General features: G+C 43.4%; 2 protein-coding genes across 2 annotated transcripts in view; one reads left to right on the top strand and one right to left on the bottom strand.

Annotated features, from left to right (window-relative positions):
* The window catches only part of afg2a (AFG2 AAA ATPase homolog A), an 87,965-nt gene extending 74,626 nt beyond the window's left edge, over positions 1–13,339 (bottom strand). The window contains exons 1-9 of the mRNA XM_066642038.1: positions 13,132–13,339; positions 12,287–12,411; positions 11,784–11,941; positions 11,258–11,316; positions 9,873–10,526; positions 9,040–9,169; positions 8,745–8,801; positions 8,469–8,592; positions 7,112–7,367 (exon numbers count right to left, since the gene is read on the bottom strand). Coding sequence (XP_066498135.1) covers positions 7,112–7,367; positions 8,469–8,592; positions 8,745–8,801; positions 9,040–9,169; positions 9,873–10,526; positions 11,258–11,316; positions 11,784–11,941; positions 12,287–12,411; positions 13,132–13,261 — 1,693 coding nt within the window. The 5' untranslated portion in view covers positions 13,262–13,339. The remainder of the gene's footprint in view (positions 1–7,111; positions 7,368–8,468; positions 8,593–8,744; positions 8,802–9,039; positions 9,170–9,872; positions 10,527–11,257; positions 11,317–11,783; positions 11,942–12,286; positions 12,412–13,131) is intronic.
* Positions 13,340–13,691: 352 nt separating this feature from the next.
* On the top strand, positions 13,692–24,372 carry nudt6 (nudix (nucleoside diphosphate linked moiety X)-type motif 6). The gene is made up of 5 exons (XM_066642378.1): positions 13,692–13,948; positions 14,655–14,858; positions 17,541–17,596; positions 21,658–21,712; positions 22,931–24,372. The coding sequence occupies exons 1-5, from the start codon at positions 13,717–13,719 to the stop codon at positions 23,305–23,307; spliced, it is 924 nt and encodes a 307-aa protein (XP_066498475.1). The 5' UTR covers positions 13,692–13,716; the 3' UTR covers positions 23,308–24,372.
* The last annotated feature ends 67 nt before the right edge of the window (positions 24,373–24,439 follow it).

The following is a 24,439-nucleotide window of genomic DNA, read 5'->3' as shown; positions in this document are numbered from 1 at the left end:
CACACACACACACACACACACACCCATGAGGCTTCCTTTCGTCCTGCTTGCTGGAACTGAAGGAGGATTTATGATTAGACAGTATTACATCCTGTTTATATAAAACACACTGCGGGAGGAGAGGGGAAAGATTCCTGCACACACACACACACACACACACAAGCAATCAGAGCCAATAAGGTCAGTTTGTTCTAAAGACAAACCCTGAGGACAAACCCTCTCCATCCGCTCCCTCCATCTTTCCAATGCTTCCTGCCTCTCTCTCTCTCTCTCTCTCTTCCTCCATCTCTCCCTCCACTCACACTCTCCAAACACTGGTCCCTCTCTACCATCCTCCAACACCACCCTCTCTTTCCTGGTCCTGAATCTGTGGATGTGGGCAGCTGTGTGTGTCTGGGCTTATTCAGGACCACACCAGGTGCGCACTGGGACGTCTTATAAAGTGACTAGCTACTGTAGCTGATGTAGCTGGGGGCAATAAAATAAAATGGACAGAAGTCCAGACAAAGGGGTGAGGGCAAGCGCACTCGTCCTCAGAGACGTGAAGCCAACTACTGCTTCTTTTTAAACTCAACACGCTTGGAGGAACCCAGATGTGTTATACCTGCTGCTCTACCCACCATTCTAGTGCCATCCTACCACCACACACCCGGCACGCTGCATATTGTGGCATGTAACTCAGTAGGTGATCTGTACTGAGCCATGCTACAAACAGATAGAAGAGAAGAGAAGAGAGAGAGAGAGAGAGAGAGAGAGAGAGAGAGAGAGAGAGAGAGAGAGAGAGAGAGAGCACTTCCTTGGGCAATCCTCATTTCAAACAGCCATTTGGTTAAGAAAACATCCGATGTGCTTTCAGTGCATGACTCTGGGTGTGTGTGTGTGTGTGTGTGTGAGACAGACAGACAGAGACACAGAGTCTAATGTGAACCAAATGTAAAATGTGGATTTCTCTCTCTCTCTCTCTCTCATCCAGCTGCATCCAAAGTGAAGCTGGACACTGGGCCTCAATTCCAAGAAGCACCCCCCCACCACCCCCCAGAAAACGAACATTTGCAAAACATCCCACTCAGCCAAGCAAGGCCAAACACAGTCCTCTTTATACTGATAGCAAACAGGAGAGGAGAGGAGAGGAGAGGAGAGGAGAGGAGAGGAGAGAGAGAGAGAGAGAGAGAGAGAGAGAGAGAGAGAGAGAGAGAGAGAGAGAGAGATGGCATGAAAGATGCATGGTTGGCATTAGTGTTATGGTTCCAATTAGCCAGTAAAAATAGTCGCACTGAAAAAAAAATCCCTTCATATCCAAGACACACTGCAACACATATGAAGCTGATGGACAGACAAAGGGACAGATGGACAGAGAGCACAGAAAGAAAAGACACACACACACACAGACAGAAGGACTGACAGACAGATAGTCAGACAGAAAGACACTCAGAGGGACAGACATACATGGGGACAGACAGACGAACAGACACACAAACAGACAGACAGAAATACACAGAGGGAGAGACATACAGGGGGACAGACAGACAGAGGGACAGACATACAGAGGGACAGACAGACAGAAATACACACAGAGGGAGAGACATACAGGGGGACAGACAGACAGAAATACACAGAGGGAGAGACATACAGGGGGACAGACAGACAGAAATACACACAGAGGGAGAGACATACAGGGGGACAGACAGACAGAAATACACAGAGGGAGAGACATACAGGGGGACAGACAGACAGAAAGGCACACAGAAGGACAGACATACAGGGGGACAGACAGACAGAAAGGCACACAGAGGGAGAGACATACAGGGGGACAGACAGACAGAAATACACAGAGGGAGAGACATACAGGGGGACAGACAGACAGAAAGGCACACAGAAGGACAGACATACAGGGGGACAGACAGACAGAAAGGCACACAGAGGGACAGACATTCACGGGGGACAGACAGACAGAAAGGCACACAGAAGGACAGACATACAGGGGGACAGACAGACAGACAGACAGACAGAAAGGCACACAGAGGGACAGACATACAGGGGGACAGACAGACGAACAGACAGAGGGACAGACAGACAGACAAACAGACAGACAGAGGGACAGTAAAATCACATTGTGTTGCAGTGCCCGAGGAAATCAGTTTTCGCTCCTTAGAGTTGGTCCCAATGAATTGGCAAATTTAGAAAAGGTTTAATAGAGATTCTGTGTCTGTATACCTAAATAATGTGTGTGTGTGTGTGTGTGTGTGTGTGTGTGTGTGTGTGTGTGTGTGTGTGTCTTTTAAAGGGTAGTAGGAGCTTCCCCTGGCTGACCTCTTAAAACAAGTCCCTAAATACATCTGACATGACACCAACGAGAGAGAGAGAGAGAAGAAGAAGAAGAAGAAGAAGAAGAAGAAGAAGAAGAAAAAAACAGGAACATTTTCATTACAGCTCAGTGTCTTCCGGAGCACCCCAACCCCACCCCACCCCACACACACACACCTGTATTTACACCCCCTAACAGCTGGACTCACAGGAACAACACACACCCTCAGAAAAGAGAGCGAGAAGAAAGACAGACTGTGAGAGAGAGAGAGAGAGAGAGAGAGAGAGAGAATTTTGGAAAAAAGGAAATGGCAGAATAAGCAGAAAGAACAAAAGAAAAAAGAAAAAAAGAAAAACTGACTTAAAAGAGAGATTAAGACAAAAAAAGAAAGTGAAACAAAAAAAATAAAGAGAAGAACAGAGAGAGTCAGCAAAGTAAAGATAAAATGAGGGAGAGAAAGAAAGAGAATGAGACGTAAAAATAGGGAGAGACACAGTGAGGGAGAATGAGAGGTTAAGACAGGGCAAAAGAGAGAGAGACAGACAGAGGAGAGAGGGAGAGAGAGAGAGAGATCCTTCTGTTCCGGAGTGTGTGGATGTGTGCGGTGCTGGAGCAGTGGGACGTGAGGAACGTTTGCGGATGTTATAAACACTGCAGAGGAATAAACGTCCCGTCAGAGCCGTGTCCGGCTGGATTTACGGCCCCCTGGCCCTGGGTGAGAGCCCCCCGCTTTAAAAGGAGCGGGAGAGCAGGAAAAGAGCTTTATAAGGAAGACAGCAGTGTGTAAACACACACACAGAGAGACATAGACACACACACAGACACACACACAAACACACATACTGCATTCTGCCCTGTTAATCTCCCCCACGAGCCACAGCTCTGATTTATAGCAAACACTGCGACTTTTCTTCCACTTCTCTCTCTCTCTCTCTCCATCCAAACTTATGTAAGGTTTCGATTTATGTGGTCTGACCACTGCAAGGAAGTCAGGACCAGGGTTAAAGTGGTCTAGACTAAAGCTGAGATCCAAAAGATGTACACAAAAAGATATGGACACAGTTTACTGGGCTGTTTTTTATGAAACTGCATGGGTTTCCTCTGGGTGTCAATAGGCTAGGCTTAATTTTCCACAGGTGTGGGTGTGTGAGTGACTGGGTGACTGTGTGAATGACGCCCTGTGATGGACGGGTGCTCTGTCCAAAGTGTGTTTTTGCTTTTCACCCAATGATTCCCAGTAAGCTTCAGACTCAATGTGACCCTGATAAGGACGAGGCACATACAGAAGATGATTAATCAATTCATAAATTAATCCACCAATCAATCGCCCCATCATTTCCACCAAAACATCAAAATCACCACCAGGTCATTAAACAGCTCAACAGACTTGGATGAGAACACTAACTGCCAATCCTCTTACTCCAGCCAACAGAATGACATGTTGGGGGTCAGATGATCACCTTTCGGCTTTGCTGGTTATAAATAGAGTCTGTTCCACTTTGCAAACCTGAAGAAACAAATAACTTCTAATAGCATTCATTCATTTCCATAACTTGTTCCCTGGACAGGGTTATGGCATGTCCAGAGCCTTCCCAAAATCACTGGATGCAAGGTAGGAACACACCCTGGATGCTGGTATGGCCACCTGTTGTTCTGCATACTTTCATATCCCCATTTCACCCTGGTTTTCAAAGCTCAGAACCCTCACAGAGCAGGTATGATTGGGTGACACTGAGGGGTTTAAAAACTCCTGGCACACTGTTGTGTCTGATCCACCCTTATCAGCACAACACACAGTAACACACCACCACGACATAAGTGTCACTGCGGCGCTGAGAACAGTCCACCAACTAAAAACATCCAGTCCACTGATAAAGTACTAGAGGATGATACACACTGTGCAGCGACAGATGAGCTACTGTCTCTGACTTTACATTTACAAGGCGGACCAATGTCTAACAGAGTGGACAGTGAGCTGTGATGCTCTGCAGCGAGTGGATGTCCAGACAGGGTCATTTAGAGGGCGCTGTATCCATCCAATTGATCCGCTGCAGGAGGAAGGATGGGGGTTTGGATTTCAGTGAATGAGGGAGATTTGAGCCGAGTGTAACAGGGCCATAATGCTGAGTGCACTGTGATACACACACACACACACACACACACAGCTGCATTAGAGAGTAGGAGAAGGATATGAGCTCAGTGCCATGGGCCCTTAGTGCTGACTGTACAGTACCAGCACCTCAGAAGCTCTCCCTCTCCCTGTCTGTCTGTCTCTCTCACTCTCTCAAACACACACACACACACACACACACAATAAAAAGCACAGCTGTCCTGGCTGTGTCGCACAGCCTCCTACTCTCTGGAGGCCCAGTAAAGCAGAAAACACATTTACATGTTCGGTACATTCCCTTCTACTGCCCCTCTCTCTCCCTCTTTCTCTCTCTCTCGTTCCTCTTTCACCTCTCACATATACACTCTGTAAATCCTTCTCCCTCATTTTTTTCCAGTCAATTTATTGTCTCTCTTTTTCCTCTCACAAAACTATATTTCATTTTCTGCCTCAATTGTTCATTTGCTCGTATCTTTCTCTTTACTCTTCTATCCATCTCTTCACATTTCTCTCTCTCTCTCTCTCTCTCTCTCTCTCTGCTGCAGATTGACGTGACCCTCCGCATTCATGGGCCACCTGTGATAAGACAATTGTTACCAAAAAAGGCCTGCACTCCCTCAGACCTCTTTACCTGAGAGAGAGGGGGAGAGTGTGAGAGTGTGTGTGTGCGAGATAGAGAGAGTGTGTACTGAGGCATATGTAAAACGGGGGCAAACACACTCTTACTGCTCGGAAAAATAGTTTTTCAAATCTCATTTTCTCAGTTGCCGAAATGTATTCGCACAGTGCTGTACAAGGTGCCCAGTGTCCGCTTACTCGCCTTTATTCAGAGGAAATAACGGCTGACTGAGGGGTCCGTTTGTGTTTACGCACCTGTACACATCTGGAAGCACACTGGACCCATCTGCGAGGAAAGGGTCAGAGACTGATCACAGGTCAGAAAGCTCACGTTCAGAGAATGAATTTTAAATTAATGAAGCGATCTAAAACCACGCCAAAGATAAACAGTCACAGGATAAAACGCAAGAGACAATACACAACCACACCCTCCCGTCCAGTGTGTTCCTTCATATTCACGGTTTACGGATTTTCATTTCTACGTAAATAACCTCCAGGTGGATTCCTAGCTAATTACCTCGTCTCTGGCCCAAGGCGAGGGGGGTCACACACACACACACACACACACACACAACACACCGACCAGACCAGATCACAGCAGGTCTTTCCCAGCTTCAGTCAACAAACCAGTGTGTTGTGTTTTAATAAGAGTTTCTGAAGGGTCGGCGGAGGAGTGGGCCTGGCCGGCCTTGGTTAATAATTAACACACACTGCCGTGTTGTATGAAATAACACAGAGAATCGATGTGCGATATTGATACAGTTACTGATATGAGACCACCGGGGCGGAGGAGCGGAGGAGAGTTCAGTTTCACGTGGAGGGTGGGATTGATTTGTGGGTGTTTTTTTTCTGCTCTTTTTCAATCTTTATTTCTCCCGGCTCTAACCATTCCCCCTCTTTTTGTCTTCGCTCTCTCTCTCTCTCTCTCTCTCTCTGAAAATTCAAAGAGTCACGTCTCATCTCCCCTGTCTTTCTTTCTCTTCTGCTTTTTCCACTACATCCCTCACTCCTCTCCTCTACTTCCTTAGCTACACTAGAGTACACTACACCCCACATCAGGACCACCCAAGAGAATCTCTAACACTAACACACACACATACACACACACACACACACAAACCTGACTCACTGCCTCAGACATACATATACAAACAGCACACACATACGAAAACAAAACAAACTGTCAAGGAAGACGCACACACACACACACACACACACACACACACATACAAACACCATCTCAAATAAACACCTATGTAACACAGAACACACCAGAGAGGACAAAGACTTAAAATGTGCCGGACAGAACACTCTCTCTCTCACACACACACAACATACTTGATGACAGACATCACTGTATATAAACATCTATGTAACATAAAACACGCCACACATACACAGATGAAAAGGACACAAAATGTGCCGGACAGAACACTCACACACACACACACACACACACACACACACCTGCTGGAGGAAGGAGGATGAAAGCTGGAGTCTTATCGAATGGAACAAAAGTCATTTTTACTCGTAAATAAAAGTAAGCCCACATCCTCAACAATGACCACAGCCCTCCTGCCAAAGTACCCCCCTCCACACACACACAAGCATATAAACACACACACACACATACACACAAAATCATGTAAACACACACATACAAACACACACACACACAGATGTGTTTTTATACTAACTGCCAAAGGTTTCTTCTGAACTGAAGGAAGTCTGCAGTCCCCCTCGTCTGCAGTAACAGCCTCTACACTAGATGTTCGAACACTGCTGTGCTGATGCGATTGCATTCAGCCACATAAGCACCAGTGTGGTGAGCTCCTGATGTTGGATGACTAGTTCTGAATCACAAACACCACTCCAACTCATCCCCAAGGTACTGGATCAAGCCACATCCCTCATACGACTCCTCAGATCAACGCCTGGGGACTTCACACCCCTCGAACTGACGCTCGGTATTTAGCACAGGGTGAACACAGGCTCATGTGCAGCTATTCAGATGATGTCACTACTCAAGGATTGTCCAGAACCTTAGATATACAGGGTGTCAGTGTTGAGCGACTGACCTGCCTCCTTGCAGACAGCAGAGAGGTCAGCTCCTACGTATCCATGCGCCGCATCGGCTAGTTCCTGTAGCTCCTCAGTGCTGATCGCACAGGGGATGGATCGCAGCTGCTTCTGCAGGATATCCATCCGCCCCTCGGCTCCTGGGACACCTACCTCCAGCTCCTTATCAAACCGGCCTGGACGCCTCAGGGCTGGGTCCAGGGCATGAGGCCTGTTGGTCGCACCTAGAACCAATAGCTGACCACTGTGTCCTTCCTAGGGTTAAAGAGAAAGAAAAAAAGACATGGAACCATTTAGCACAAGGAAGGACCACCACCTCACCTCTGGACAGTTTCACACATTCACCTAGCCACACACACTCACCTGTAGACAGTTTCACACACTCACCCAGTCACTCACACACTCACCTGTGGACAGTTTCACACACTCACCCAGTCACTCACACACTCACCTGTGGACAGTTTCACACACTCACCCAGTCACTCACACTCTCACCCAGTCACTCACACACTCACACCTGTGGACAGTTTCACACACTCTCCCAGTCACTCACACACACACACACCTGTGGACAGTTTCACACACTCACCCAGTCACTCACACACACACACCTGTGGACAGTTTCACAAACTCACCCAGTCACAACCTCACACCTGTGGACAGTTTCACACTCTCACCCAGTCACTCACACACTCACACCTGTGGACAGTTTCACACACTCTCCCAGTCACTCACACACACTCACACCTGTGGACAGTTTCACACACTCACCCAGTCACTCACACACACACACCTGTGGACAGTTTCACAAACTCACCCAGTCACAACCTCACACCTGTGGACAGTTTCACACTCTCACCCAGTCACTCACACACTCACACCTGTGGACAGTTTCACACACTCTCCCAGTCACTCACACACACTCACACCTGTGGACAGTTTCACACACTCACCCAGTCACTCACACACACACACCTGTGGACAGTTTCACAAACTCACCCAGTCACAACCTCTAACCTGTGGACAGTTTCACACACTCACCCTGTCACTCACACACACACACACACTTGTGGACAGTTTCACACACTCACCCAGTCATTCACTCTCACTGGTGGACAGTTTCACACGCTCACCCAGTCACTCACGCACACCTGTGGACTGTTTCACACACTCACTCACACAGTCACACCTCTGGCCAAACCGGAGCACCCGGAGGAAACCCACACAGACACAGAGAGAACACACCACACTCCTCACAAACACTGACCCGACGTGGGGACTGAACCAAGGCGCCCTGGAGCTGTGTGTCTGCAACACTACCTCCACGACCATTATCACTGCAGCATTAATACTCACAGATCCGATGCCGTCCATGAGCGTGAGGAGAGAGGCGACGACTCGTTTCTCCACCTCGTTCTGGGCTCCTTCTCTCTTCGGACACAGAGCGTCCAGTTCATCGATAAAGATGATTGCAGGCTGCCTGATAAACACCACAGAGACACGAAAACCGGATCAGCACGAGGGTATAAATCTCAGTAGTGACTTCCAAGCAAAACATTTTGGTGCATCATGACAGAGCAAATATCAAATTGAAATAAAGATTCAGGTGAACTGATTTAATGACGAATGCACCTCTGTGAGGCCTCTGCGAATATCTGGCGGAGACGCGCCTCGGTTTCCCCATAAAACCTGTAAAACAACGACATTAAAGCAACATTAGGTAATATTTTTTATATAAAATTACCGATTAAAAATCATTAGTGAAGCTTCACTGAGCTGTAATAGGGTGAATAGAGCCCCTGCTGTAGCTACTCTAAGGTCAGCACTGACAAAACTGCACTATGTAACTTTTTTGAGGAGGGTAGAAACCACAAATACAAACCGCAAATGCTATAACATCATTTTAAACAGCACTGTGTGTACATACTTGCTCATTATCTCTGGCCCGTTGATTACAGTCATGTGTGCTCCCACTTCATTGGCCACTGCTCGTCCAATCATGGTTTTGCCTGTGCCAGGGGGGCCATACAGCAGTACGCCTCTAGGGGGTGGGATTCCTGAGAGCAAAGACACACTCACATCACATCATATCATATTTGAACGTTTGGACCCCTCAAGTAAACACGCCCTTAGCAAATCATAGGGCAGTAAATAAAGTAAAGTACACCTTTCTCTGAGACGTGACGCCTGCCATTGAATCTGCTGCTAATGCAATGTTATTGGACAGCTCAAGACACTTGGAGGAGAACTGTCTACAGTCTCTGTTTTCCCCCAACGACCTCTAAGAAAATGACTGGCTGAATTACCTACATTTCACTGAACTCAGAGGTTGTATGATCATTTTCGCCCTGTCAGGATAAAAATTTCTGTGTTAGGTCTCGGCTTGCACTGGATATAATAGGAGTTTGGGCACTGCTGCGCACCGTATTTAGCCTCTGAGCGCATGCTTCCTTAGATACTGCAAGAATATATTTTCAGAGCAGCAAAACAATTCGAAAGCGACGAGTTACTGAACCAGTTACTTGATGAAAATGTGTAAAAAGTGTTAAAAATCAATGAGAAAAGGGAGATCACGTAGTCTGATAAAAGGAGAGATTATAACAAGAGCTGCTGATATATAGGTTTACATTTATACTCATATAATATACTTTGGACGTTCTCTAGATTTAATTGTCGTCCAAATAGGAGAGATTTATTACAAGTAAAATAGCACGAGAAATGTTTATTACAGACGTCCCCCTGACGTCCATTCTTACTCACCATACTTCCTAAAAAGCTCCGGATGTCTCAGCGGAAGCTCTATTGTCTCTCTGATCACCTGCAGCTGAGCGCTCAGTCCTCCGATCATACTGTACGTGACCTTCGGCCTCTCCTGACCCTCGTCCTCAGCCCCCTGGGCATTTGTGTGGCTGAAGATCAGCTTTGTTGAGCAATTGATGGAATAAAACGTGTCATTTCCAGACCGAACACCAGAGGGCGCCACATACAATGCACCTGATTGAGAAAGATGCTTTGACTGTGTCTCCCTTCTCTGTTCTGCTTCTGCTGAGCGATCTGGCGTCTCTGGCAGAGGGGGCAGGGGGCTGTCTGAAAGGGACTGGATACTAAGAGCAGTGTCATCCAGTTTATGTGGAGTATAGGGAGGAAGAGGGGTCTGTGGCGAAGGTGTGGGCTCAGAAGGTCGGCTGGGCGTGCTGGATGAAGGAACGGCTGGGGTAAGGTTCAGCTGACTCAGCTGCAGAGACAGGTCCAGAGGAGTTGTGTCCAGTACAGGCGTCTGGCAGGGGTCAGGAAGAGGGGTGAGAGGAGAGAGAGTGACCCCGTCCACACCCTTAATAGAGTCCACTCTGATATGGCACCTGCGTCCAAAATAGGAAACGGACAGAGAGCTGCCGGGGAGAAGAATCCTGCCATCTGAGAGAGAGAGAGAGAGAGAGAGAGAGAGAGAGAGAGACAGAGAGAGAGAGAGAGAGAGAGAGAGAGACAGAGAGAGAGAGAAAGACAGAGAGAGAGAGAGAGAGAAAGACAGAGAGAGAGACAGAGAGAGAGAGAGAGAGAGAGACAGAGAGAGAGAGAGACAGAGACACAGAGAGAGACAGAGAGACAGAGAGAGACAGAGAGAGACAGAGAGAGAGAGAGAGAGAGAGAGAGAGACAAAGAGAGAGAGACAGAGACAAAGAGAGAGAGACAGAGACACAGAGAGAGAGAGAGACAGAGAGAGACACAGAGACACACAGAGAGAGAGAGACAGAGAGAGACATAGAGAGAGAGAGAGAGAGAGAGAGAGAGAGAGAGAGAGGGAGAGACAGAGACAGAGAGCGAGAGAGAGAGAGACAGAGAGAGAGAGACAGTGAGACAGAGAGAGAGAGAGAGAGAGAGAGAGAGAGAGAGAGAGAGAGAGATTTACGTATTTGTCTATAATCACAAAAGTGTAACAGTAATTAAACAGTATTGGGACCCCCAGTGGTACCCTCCAAGAGTTGATAAAGCGTAGGAGAACATTTCACTCCAGTATTTTCCAACCCCTGAATGAGGAAGAGCCATAACCATTTCCACTATCAGCCACTATCAGGGTGTCTGTATACTTCTGGACATAAAGTGTGTGTTCAATACGCTGTGCAGTAATGTGTCCCAACAGGACTCACCTAATGACTGTAAGAGGAAGCTGCCGAAGTCTTCTGTACTGAGACACTCATCCTCCTTTCTGTAATCAAAACACAAGGCGTCATCTTCAGTTGGACGAACTTAGATAAGAACATGCAGTGCAACAAGTCCGCCTCCAGATGGCGCCAGTGACTCAGTTCAGCGGTGCACTCAACAGGCCACTGCAGTAGAAGCATATACCTCTTACTTCTTTTCAGCAGCCACTTCATTAGTAACACTTCATTTTACAAAATAAATATAATACTTTTATAATTAACTTGACGTAATGTTATACAATTCCTCAAGTTATTTCTAGATTATTTTTTTTATTGTTTACTGTTGCTATAGGTAGATTCTTTGTCTCCAATGAATAAGACGATTCACTTTCAATATCAGGATATATCAGGATATGTATTTTGCAGTGCCTCTTCAGAGGTAATAAACGTTACAGAGTCTAGTGGTGACACCCTATTTGACGAGTAGAGCACTATAAAATCCTGAGGGCTAAGCTAACGGTGGGGTGAATACCTCAGGGAAATCTGGAGAGCCTCGGCCTGGAGGATGGCTCCTGTTAGAGGCTGCAGTTTAACTGTGCCCCCGATCTTCACTCCCAGGCTTCTCTGTGTATCAGGCATCAGACCCACTCTGCGACCAGGGAACGCTGCAACTGGCCAGGCCACACACACCTGAACACACACACACACACAGATATTCACACACACAGTCATATCAGAACATTATGGCCATCTCGTTTCTGAACTCACTGCCCATTCTCTCAGCTCCACTGACCAAACATCAGCAGTTAGTATTTCCTCAATTACAGACTGTACTCCATCTTTAGCTCTGCATACTTTGTTAGCCCTGTTAGCGTGTTAGTGCTGCTCGACTATGTTCTGTAATTGCAGAACTACACAGTGCTCTCGTATGGAGAGTTTAGCTGAGAGAATTGAAAGTGAGTGTAGAAACAAGGAGGTGGTCATTATATTCTCACACGTCTGTTTATATAAATACACAGACAAACACAAACACACCTCCTGTTGTCCTGTGGAGCTGGTGATGAGAACAGGGCGTCCGATGCAGGCGTTTACACTCTTCATCGTGTTTAAACCCAACTGGGCCAGATATGACCGGCATCGCTTTGGAGCCTTTTCTTCTGCTGCAGAAAGTAATACACACACACACACACACACACACACACACACACACTGCATGATTAAAATAATAGAGAAAACAACATCTTTCTGAGTTTTACTAATCTGAAATATCACATAATAGAGAAACAATGGAGGTGCAATAACGCAGATACAGCCAAATGACCCCTTTTTGCTTTTTATATTTAAAATAATTACATTTTAGACCTAAAATGTACCTTAAAATATGATGAAAACAATGTGTGAGGCATCAGGGAATGCATTTTGAACATTTTGTTTAATAACTGTGTGAGCTAGCTTTTAGCAAGCTACAATAAACAATTCTGTTGTCTGATTCCTACATCCTACTATCAGTCAATGTCTCAAATTAAAGACTGTATCAATAAGCTGTATCAGCTCTAATTCTGTGTCTCATTATATTGGAGGCCAAAATGTTTTAGTTTACAGGCTACTGTCCTATGTTTTATATATAATACACCTCATTGTTTTCTACACAATAAATTACATGTAATAACCTAATTTCTAAGAAATCTGTTCATATAAAACACGTAGAATACAGACAATATATATTATTGTATATATTTACCAATATAGAGGCAGACAGACACACAGACACTTAGATTAGATAGTTATACATTCACATAGATATATAAGACAGTTGGCTGTCTCTATAGACAGATGTATACAGGTTAATAAACTGTTTACAACAATGAATTAACTCCTACCTTTCTCTATAAACTCAGTCACAGAGGCGCAGTCTGCCTCTAATCCTTCTTCTAAACTGTCTTTGCAGATGTCGCTTTTCTCTCCGTCCTGTCCTTTCTTCCCTTTCGCTTTGCTTTTCTTTGAAGACATGTTTTTATTTCTGGAAACTCGCGGTTAAACTGAACTGAGCGGATCCATGTGAGTGTTGCCTCCACATGCAGCTCCTACAGCGGCTACACACTCCGGGGTGAAAGGGAAACTCGGCCCACTTTTACCGTAAATACCTGCCAAACGCGCCACCAAAATATAGCGCTCTTAAACATGCCACAAGAGGTCAGTGACAAATGTGACAAAAGTTTTTTGTAGTTGCCTAATTTATAGTTAAGGCCATTTTAGAAAAAAAAAGAGCAGGGCACAGAGCAGGTTTCGTGGCAGCGATACTGACTTGCTTTTAATGTCAAATTTCATGAGTACAATTGTAAATTGACTTATTCCACAGCTAGTAGTTGGTAAGTTAAGCCTTTATATCATTTTCATATGAGCTCCTATTATGAGGTTTACGGCTTTGGGTTCAGGTTTGCAATGTTTTGACTGGGTTTTTCTCCATGGCGGTGTTTAGTTCAGCTGTGCTGCGGTCTTTTAGGAAGTTTCTACCCGCACAGAGCTGTCGCAGGTCGGCTTCTTCGCCTTGGGTCCGCCGCTGCTCCGCAGGCCCTGACCCGGAGCCTCGGGCTCTCCGTGCCCTGCTGCACGGGGAAACAGACCGCTACGGCGGCGTGACCGTCCGACAGCTGCCCCTTCACATGAGCGAGGATACATTCAGTTCCATGCTCACTGGTAACTGGACAAGATTTAAACGATATGAGCCTACAAATCAAAAGAAATATCTGTAGAGTTGTGGTTAACCTTATGTAAACGGACCATATTTCAACATTTACATTTTTTCCTTCTAGGTTTTTTCCTTTCAGGTTATAACCAGCCCAGCATTAGTCTCAGGGTTTATTATTGTGTAAGCCATGTCTCTCTTCAAACCCCCTGTCCCAATATATCCGCTCATTTTCAAATTCCCCAAGCCTTGTATGAACTCCAGGTCATTTAATTCAGTTTGGGAATGCCTTAATAAAACGTGTACTTCATTTTTAAACATAAACTGGCCACTATTCTTATGTTCTAACTGCATTGAAAACCTTTTTTGCTGTTTTTGAAGCAATACATTTAAAAAAACAAGCTTGCACACTTGAATGGGACAATTTCAAAGTGTCATGCATGGATATTGCATCCATAATGATTGTAATGGAGGACTTGTTGTCTAGCTCATATGAGGAAATCCAGGTCTAAGATTAATTTTACTATCACAAAAAATGTATCACTTTCCAAACAGTGCTAAACAAAGCTCTGTTTCCATTTGTCACTGTGTCCCTTTCATACAAGGACCTCAGTGAAAATATAAATATTGCAGATACTCATGCACAGTAATGAAATTACTTAGCATAGAAGCTCACATGTTGTGTATGTGTCTCTTCTGTGTGTGTGTGTGTGTTAGACTCTCTCTCTCAGTGGCGTTCTGAAGGAAAGATAGCTGTGTGGTTGTATGTTCCGCTGGCTCAGTGTCGCTTCGCAGAGGCTGCAGCGTTTCATGGCTTCACCTTTCACCATGCTCACGGAGACATGGCAGTGCTCAGTCTGTGGATGGGGTCGGGGGAGAGCCGCCTGCCCAGCTACGCCACACACCAGGTCGGGGTGGCAGGTAAATAGTGTGAGAGCAGTTTGGGGAATAACCCATATCTTGCCACATAAATAAAAGTTTCTAGGCCCTAACAGTAATAACATATTAATAGTACCTTAATAATGTGACATTGTTATTAAAGCAGTTACATTAATAACATGTTAACACATTATCTTTCATTTCCCCAAATGTTCCAAAAACACATTTGCATAGTGGGTTCCATCCAACCCTCCATAACAGTCCAGCGTAAATTCCAGCTCTTCATTGGTTTTTTGTTACTCTTTATAGATTCTATCATTGTAGACCTCTCATTCAAATAAATCTTTTACATTTTAAACATCCAAATAAGCACAATCAAAGGCAATGTCAGGCTGAAAATATGATATTGTAAAAGCCACAACTTTCGGATAGAATATGCAAGTGTGTGTGTTTGTTTGTTTATTTATCTATTTATGTACTTAACTAGATACATTTACAATACATTTTTTATACATGCATAATTTCAAACTCAAAATTTTGCTATATTCGTTCCTTTATTTTAAAAATCTTTATGCGGTAACAGTAATCAGATGGATTACAGATGACTTTCTAATCCTTTTATTTTATCATTGCATATTTGTGTTTTTTGTTTTTTTGTTTTTTATCTAATGAATAGTAATAACAATAATGTTCCAGAAAACACATGCTATTACAATATAACATGGCATTACATGTCTTTTTTAAGTTTGGGAAATAACCAGAAAAGGCATATCCAGTTTTCAGCAGCAGGGGTCACTGCAGAGTGTGTTTGTCTGTGTTATAGTGTGGAGGGACATGTTGGAACATGTCTCAGTGAAGATGCTACTTTCACAGATCCAGTCTTGGATGAGGTGGAGGAGGAGGAGAGCAAAGGAATTTGGGGGAATTTTGCAGAGGATGATATAACTGACAATGTTTTCTCAATTACAGACCTTCCTTAAGGTTTATGCTTTGAGAAATATAGAGTGTGTGATACAGAACTCATCGTCACACAAAAATACATGTTTTCTTTTGCTTTTTTTTATATTAAAGAACAATATCACAATTTTTCCAAAAAGCTGTGTAATTCATCACTAAGATGTAAACCAACTGTTGTCTTAGAAACGTACACAATACTGGGATCTGGACGTTTAAAGCGTTTGACACATTTAAAGCTAGTTTGTTTTAAACTAGCTTAGAATATACTAGTGGACTAAATTTAATTAAGCAAGTTTAAGCCAGTCACAGTGCCCCCTGTTAACTTAAATTCAAAAGTTTTATATTAAAGCAACACTAGGGAGTATTTTCACCTTAAAATTCCAGCTTCAAAGTCATTGTTGTGCTCCACTGAGCTGTAATAGTGAGAACAGAGCATCTGCCTTTGCTACTCCAGGCAGGAGTGGGCAGGAAAACACCCGCCACTCCCCTTGATTTCAGGACTGTGCTGTAAAAGCAAATTAAACTCTGCCACAGTAGGGGGAGCCCAAGAGCAGAAAAGACTAAACCTTACCTAGTGTTGCTTTAAGTTCTAGCTTTGCTTAATTTAATTTGGTTCAACTCCCTGTGTGTTTACAGCCGTTGTAATAAAGTATAGTGTGAGGAATGTGAACAATGGGCAGTTCCAGTTAATGTAAAAGCCCAGTCGTCAGTCAGTGGGTGTGCATGAAGGGGAGATCCTCAGCCCTGCAGATGGCTATTAAACCTTCACTGATAGTAGAAGTGTTTCTGTGCTGAAATCCCTCCGACAGTCCTTTGCTCTGGGTGTGTTGGACAAAAAAGCTCAAAGTATAACCTCTCTAAACCAGACTCCAGCTGCTGTGGTGGTTTCTTCACTTCCGGACTACTTAGGGTTATGTGCAAAAGTTTGCGTGCCCCTGGTTCAGTGCATGTTTTATGGATTTTTTCAAAGTGAAAATAAGATGATGTTCTATATAGAGAAGAGAAATATATTATAGTGCAGTTTTTGTTTATTTGCTGACTGAGTTGAACATATTGGAGAATAAATAATAAAACAGGTGCCATCTATTGTCACACTATGTTAAAATAATTATTGTACATATTCTCAGGCCTGTGTTCTCCCTGTGTCCGCGTGGGTTTCCTCCGGGTGCTCCGGTTTCCTCCCACAGTCCAAAAACACACATTGGTAGGTGAATTGGCGATTCAAAAGTGTCCGTAGGTTTGAGTGTGTGAATGAAAGTGTGAGTGTGTGTGTTGCCCTGTGAAGGACTGGCGCCCCCCCCCAGGGTGTATTCCCGCCTTGCGGCCAATGATACCAGGTAGGCTCTGGACCCACCGTGACCCTGAACTGGATAAGTGCTTACAGATAATGAATGGATAGATTTTCAGGCCTATAATACAACAAAGTAACATTTCAACCGATTTTGGTTGTCAACCATGCCTCACTATTATAGCACTGATATCAAGAGTGAAGGTGAGTGTTTGTGTGGTTACCTGTCCACCTTCAACAGTTACATAGTGCAGATTCTGCAGTGCAGAGCCCTGTGTAGCAATGTCAGAGGCTCTATTCTCCCTATTACAGCTCTGTGGAACATCACACCGATTTTGAAGCTGTGATTTTAAGATAAAAATTCTACCTACTGTTGCTTTAATGGCCAATAAATGGCCAATAAAAGGCTGGCCCCTGATTGTCTGTGTGTTTTAATTTAGAATTTTAGTGCTTAAATTCTGATGTGCTTTTTTCCAAAGGCGCTGTGTTGAACCAGTCCAATGGAAAAGTCCTTGTTGTGCAAGACAAGAATAAGGTAGGTCTCACTTTTCACAAACACACAACTCTACACAGCTCTTCTTTGTGCCACTTTCTAGAGAGCCTTGTTTTGCCTTGACGTCACTTATATTTCTGATAGACCTTTAAACCAGAGATTAGTTTAGCTTAGTCACAGGTAAACAGAAGCTGTGTGTATCCCTGAAACGTTAGGGAATAGCAAGGCACTTCAGGTTGTAATGTCTATACCCACACCCCCCGCCCCCTCACACACACATATCCAGCCCAGGCAAAGGCCAACTTGTGAGAGAAGTAGTGTTTTCAGCGAAACACCTTGTTTCTCTGCTCCAATCCCCCTCTCGGCTCAATACCGCCCCCAAATCCTAAAAACAGCTTTCATTACACATGTTTTCGTAAACCCAGCTTTTCCTGCAACTAATTACCGTTCTTCATTTTCTTTGGATGCTCCAAATCTGCCCTCCTCTGAAAATGTGGAACATCCCAGGCACTCATGAGAGTAACTAGACGCAAGTTGTTTTCTGGAATGCCTTGTCATTTCTACATGTCTGAGGATTCTCCAGCTCTAAGTGAGTCTAGCCTGGCTTGGACGCAGTTTCCATGAGGGCTGGCAACCTCCTCTTCCACCACAAGCTCTATTATCTCCAACAAAAACATCATCTTAAAGGAATATTGTGGCATTTTTCAGGCTGATCTCTTGTCTCCCCCAACGTTTGTACGGTTAGCTATGACAGTATTTTCAGTTAAAGGTGCAGTGTGTGAAATGTAGGGGGGTATATTAGGAGAAGTGGAATTTGGGAAATCAAATCATGTGTTAATTAAAGTCATGTATTCATTAGTGTATAAACACATGTAATTTTGAATCATCGTTTTATGGACAAATCAATCACTGACTCTAGAGAGTGTCTTTTTTATTTATATGAATATGAGGTTGCTTAGAAAGAGAGGGGTGAGGGAGGGGTATTCATTTAGCTGCATTCTGCAGCCTTATCACTAGAGGTTACTAAATCTTATATACTGCATATTTAAAAGTTGTTTAACCTTTTATTTGGGAGGCACGGTGGTGCAGCAGGTAGTGTCACAGAGCTCTAGCGACCTGGCGGTTGTGGGTTCAAGTCTTGCTCTGGGTGACTGTCTGTGAGGAGTGTGGTGTGTTCTCCCTGTGTCTGCGTAGGTTTCCTCCGGGTGACTGTCTGTGAGGAGTGTGGTGTGTTCTCCCTGTGTCTGCGTAGGTTTCCTCCGGGTGCTCCGGTTTCCTCCCATGGTCCAAAGTTAGTAGCTGGATTGGCGACTCAAAAGTGTCCAAGTGTGTGAGTGAATGCATGAGTGTGTCGCCCTGTGAAGGCAAGCTGTGTTCCTATCTTCCGCCCAATGATTCCAGGTAGGCTCCGGACCCACCGCCACTCTGAACTGGATAAGCGGTTACAGACAATGAATGAATTAATAAACCTGTTATTTATGCATATCAAAAATTAAAACATTAAATTTAATTTTTAATTTAATTAAAAAATTTAAATATTTCGCAAGCATACGTAAGGTTCTAGCTAGCCACGTAGATATTGGCCATTGTTTGTGCGAATTTTCATTCTCTTTTTGCACTAAAAACACCAGAATGTTTCACAAGTTTTACTTTGACAATGACAGAACCTTTTCGCATTTATTTCAAAGGGGATTAGTCCTCAGTTGCTCTTTGTCAGGGATCTGTGAAAAAAAAGCTGTAGGTTGAGCTTTTGAAGTCATGTAGTGTCCACTTGACATAAAAGAGAACCCATCTAAACTGAGGCCTTTTCATGCACAGACAATAAAGTCAGTATAAGTTTAAAAGTCTTTCTCCTGCTCCCTCAGTGTCTCCTTTATTCCCTTCCATTATCATTCAACCTTGAGCCAGCTGTTCTGCCGTCATTTACTGGTAAAGAGCCTGCAGTGTTCTGGCTGGCTTAAAGCCATCAGCCATGTCTGGCAAACACACACATAGCAGAGTACTTCAGGTCTATGTTACTCAGTAATGGGATCTCAGAGGTACATTACACTCAACCTTCCACAGATACATGACTCAACAGATGGAGAGTTGAAGGCCTTTGGTCCTTTCTGTTCCCGTAGATGTCAGAATTAGATGATTCACATTTTACATTAAATGAAACCGCGGTGAAATACAATCAGCACCAAGCTTAGGTTTGTGTTAGTTTAGATTCCTACACACATGGAGTGGTTAAAGTAACACTAGTATTTTTGAGCTGTAACAGGGAGAATAGAGCCTCTGTCATTGCTACTCCGGGCTCGGCACGGCAGAAACCGCACTCTGTAACTTCTGGAGGAGGGTAGAACGTTTGTTCACATAGAACGCCTTATAACTGTATTTATAAAGCATCATGAATGCAGGATTCACAAGAAGTGATACCATTTTCTGTTACGTCATTGTGTAATGATTATATAAGGAATGCTGTCTATGAATTTTAAATTTCCCATTGTTCATTACCAATTAAATGGATATTAGATTCAATATTGGATTCATGCAACCGCTCGCCTTATACATAAACAGTAACACGCCTCTGGAAGAGTGTTTCTCAATGTGGCCTCCTCGATCTGAAAGAACAAGGAAGGGTTCAGTGACCCTGCCATCTCTCATAGACACAAACACACACACATACACACACACACACACGCCCATCCACCCAACACACACTATCATTAACTCTACTGTGTGTAGTTCCTGTCACAGGCTAATGTTTTCCAGACTCTTCCATCCCTGCGGCTTTTCCTCTGCACTCCGCACAAGATTTTGTTCCACCGATAACACAGCAGTGTTCACAGAACTAGCCAAAGCAGAGCTAACATCTGGATGAGGAACATTTTGGATTATCCACACTGATTGTGAAAATATCATTTATTTTTTCATTATTTTGGGGGGGATAAAGGTAAAGCACTTTAAACTATGGACGTTGTCATTTTAAAAAATAGTAATTTTAGCTTTGACAGGAAACTGGAGCCAGTGAGTTTCCCATTTGTTGAATACAGTGATATTCTACTTTTATTCATTGATGATTACCATAAGTCTACAGTAACGTAGATATAAATAACTTTTTTTAACGCAAAACACTGATGTTCAATGTTTATTTGCACTGTGGAAGGGTACATTAAGGAGGCATTATTAAGGTAATTAAGGAGGGATTATGGCAGATTGTTAAGCTTGTGTCTGTGAAGTGTTGCCATATGACAACAATCACTCATTTCCTATTAACTTATTACAAGATAAAAGTCTCCTTTTATTTCATTTTCTTTTTTGGGGGGGGAGTTAAGGCTTTCTGTGTCGTCACACGTTTTTGAAGTCCTCTTAAACTGTGTGAGTATTTGAATGTTCATGTGTAGCATCTGAAAGGTAAAGATGTAAACACAAGCTGTGGGGTGATTATAATGTCTTATTCATCAATAAAAGTCCTCTGGTAACAGTGTGTGCAGAGGAGTGTAATGCATACAGTGGGAGTATATTAGTATTGTTTTTTTGGGTGTAAATGTATTTATGTTAAATCTGACTTTATCGTATTGTAGTGTACCAGGGAGTATATATTGGAAAGATTGGTGTGGATAAAACAAAGATAATATATTTTGTATCGTGTGCTAAATCTTCTATGGTTCAGTTGGTCGGCATGCAAATGTTTGCAAAAATCTTTTTCCACAAAAATACTATTTATTAGGTAATTTAAGAAACATTTCAGAAACAAAATGGGAAAATATATCTGTAGAGCTTGAAAACATAATAATTATATAATCTGATATTCAAAAGCATTAAAAAGTCTTTTCTTTAAAAAACATGACTACTCAGTAACAATTACATTTCCATTTTAACTAGCAGCATTTCCTTTTTTAGATAAATACGAGACATAAAATGCTTTATGGACATCAGTAGAACAAATCTTCAAACTCAAGAATATGAAGAAAGCAAATATGACAGAGTTATAACAATAATACAGTCACTTTTGATTAGTGGATGTTTGCAAAGCATGATAAAAGAACACATTCCCAAAAGGCACATTAGAAAAAAACGACATGAACTGCAATAATACAAATAAATCTTTTCTGTTTCAGACAAAGAATGCATGGAAGTTCCCTGGAGGCTTGTCAAACCCAGGAGAGAATATCGGTAAGTAATTAACCAGGGTTACAAAATCCTGAAATGTGTACGGCCTTGTAGGCAAAGCTCAAAACAACCCCTAACACTTTCAAGTGATATCACTATCAGTAATTTCTCTCCATCTCATCACAGAAAGTCATATTCCATTCAAACGTTTGGGTTCAGCTTCAAACTCATGTCTTTTTCTAGGGCATTTTTGCAGAGTGAATTACCATTTTAAAGCAACACTAGGTAAGATTTGGTATTTTTGCTCCTGGGCTCCACCTACACTTGCTAAGTGTAATTTTACACGGTCCTAAAATTAACGGGTGGGTGTGTGGATTCCTACCCTCTTCATTTGGTGCTTTTTCCACTGCATGGAACCTACAACTCTACTCGGCTCGGCACGACTCTACTCAATTCGTCACGGCTCCTTTGCTTTTCCACTGGTACCTGATCCCTGGAACCGGGTAGGTTTTCAGTCCCAGCTCACTTCGGGTTCCACCTGTGCCGAGTAAATACTAAATGGTGATGTGTAAACCCTGCAGAGCGCTGATTGGCCATGTCAATCACCAGGAAATGCAGAGCCTGTTCAAATCCAGCACAGACCGCCGCTTGTAAAATCTCTAGCAGCTTTCACGTTTATTTTTATCAGACTCACAGCAGCAGCTCTTAACTTTCCCTCGATGTGTTTTGAAGAGGTTTATATGCTCCCTGGGCCGATGGTGGACGAAAATGACCAGTGAATGCCGAACGTGCAACAAAACTGATCTGTGAGAACTGGGGCGCTGTATAACATGCGATACACGATGAGTAAACAGTGCCTAATTTTACCACCACCGTTGTTGTGGTTTTCAAAGCCAGCGATTCCTGAGAGAGAGGGTCTTGCGACGTCACTGGCTCCATTTCATGGGGGAGCACTGCCAGTGGAAAAGCAACATTCTTTAAGCATGCCGAGCCAAGCAGTGTCGAGTCGTGTGGTGGAAAAGCGATAATAGTGTAGTTTCGGCAGTGCTGAGCCCAGAGTAGCAGCAACAGAGGCCCTGTTCTCCCTATTACACCTCAGTGAAGCATCTCAATGGTTCTGAAGCTGCCATTTTAAGGTAAAATACTACCTAGTGTTGCTTTAATTATGAGAAATGTAGAGTTAATAGGACTCTAATTGGTATATAGTTAAATTAGTAAATGAATATATCCATTGTCTAGGGCCACCCAAAATTTGCAGAATTCCATTCTTTCTCCTACCAGGTGCTACAGCTGTCCGCGAAGTCTTTGAGGAAACTGGCATTCAATCAGAATTCCGATCTCTGCTGAGCATCCGCCAGCAGCACAACCATCCCGGAGCATTCGGAATGTCAGACATGTATCTGATCTGCCGCCTCAGTCCAGTAACCTACGACATCAGCTTCTGCACACAGGAGTGTCTGCGCTGCGAGTGGCTGGACCTGGCAGAACTTTCCAAAACAAAGGACACTACACCGGTGACGAGTCGTATCGCCAGACTTTTGCTGTACGGCCTGGAAAAGGGCTTTGAAAACATTGATCTAAACATGGAGGAAGTTCCTGCTGTATACACTGGCCTTTTCTATCAGATTTATCACAGGAAACTTCCAGAGAGACACTGAACCTTGAATGTTTGGAAGACATCAAGGCCTTGTTTCAAGAATCATCTGGAATCGTACAGGAGTTTAGCCTGTTGAAAGCTTACAGTATCTGGGGTTGGGAAGTCTTCCCAAGATCATTGCATTGAGAAACAGTATTTGGACAGTATTTGACAGACATGATTCATTATTGAATACAAAACAATACTAGTGTTTTAGGCATTATTGTTTGGTGTATATACTATATTTACATTCGTATAATACTAAAAAATAGAATTTACTTAATATATTGTCAGTATTATAGAAACTGCATAAAATTAACAATCCATAGTGTTTTGTTCCACCTACAAATATTTTGATAAAATCCCTTTCGATAAAATCAACTAGATGCACTAAAACGTTTTAAAGAAGCTATATATAAGTCTCAGAAGCAGCATAATTTAATCTCACATTATGTAGTTGTGACATTCCTTCAAAATGTGGGTCCCAGCTAAAAGACCACAGCTGCAGTCATAAACATCCATTAATTCTATCTCTATAATTTTGCCATAGGGGCTCATTGCAGCCCTATGTATCCCTACCCAAGTCCTTGAAGGAATTTTCAAGTCTGAAAATGTGAATAAATTACTGTTTGACTAAAGAAATGGTTCCAGAATCAAATTCGCACAATTTCTTAAGTGAGTACACAACAATTATTCATCAGCCAAGACACGTGTTGAGTAATTATGCTTCTTAGCACTGGAGCTACATTATAAACATCACCCACATTATTTTCTGGTTCACTTATTCCCAAAATTTTTCTCAGTCCACTAAAACTGCCTTTTTTAAGGTGGCACAGACACAATAGTGTTAGTGTAGTTTAATGGATTTCGTCTTCTATAAAAATGAACAAATTTCACCATTGAATGCTGCAGTCAGCCATTTTAGCTTTGTTGTATGACCAGGTGTTTACATTCCTCCTGCAGACCCTGACTGTCCTTCATATGCACACACATCACATATTGATAGAGATGATATGTATGTTTAGGTTTGTGTATCTTCCGTTTGAAAACTCATGGTTTTAACCATTAGATATAAAAAGAAACAACAGAAATTGATCGCACCTGTTATCTAAAATGGCTGCCTGTAGTATTTAGCCAGTTTTGTTCATTTACTT

The sequence above is a fragment of the Hoplias malabaricus genome, chromosome 13 (genome assembly GCF_029633855.1).
Source record: "Hoplias malabaricus isolate fHopMal1 chromosome 13, fHopMal1.hap1, whole genome shotgun sequence".
NCBI classification, from domain to species: domain Eukaryota; kingdom Metazoa; phylum Chordata; class Actinopteri; order Characiformes; family Erythrinidae; genus Hoplias; species Hoplias malabaricus.
The sequence above is the reverse complement of the archived record's forward strand: the minus strand, read 5'-3'. Positions and strand labels throughout refer to the sequence as shown.

What these genes read in the sequence shown, in the direction of transcription:
- nudt6 (XM_066642378.1), top strand. Translation starts at nt 13,717, where the DNA reads ATGGCGGTGTTTAGTTCAGCTGTGCTGCGGTCTTTTAGGAAGTTTCTA. An exon ending in ATTCAGTTCCATGCTCACTG is followed by an intron (nt 13,949 to 14,654) that starts GTAACTGGACAA and finishes TGTGTGTGTTAG; the next exon opens with ACTCTCTCTCTCAGTGGCGT. An exon ending in AAACCCAGGAGAGAATATCG is followed by an intron (nt 21,713 to 22,930) that starts GTAAGTAATTAA and finishes TTCTCCTACCAG; the next exon opens with GTGCTACAGCTGTCCGCGAA.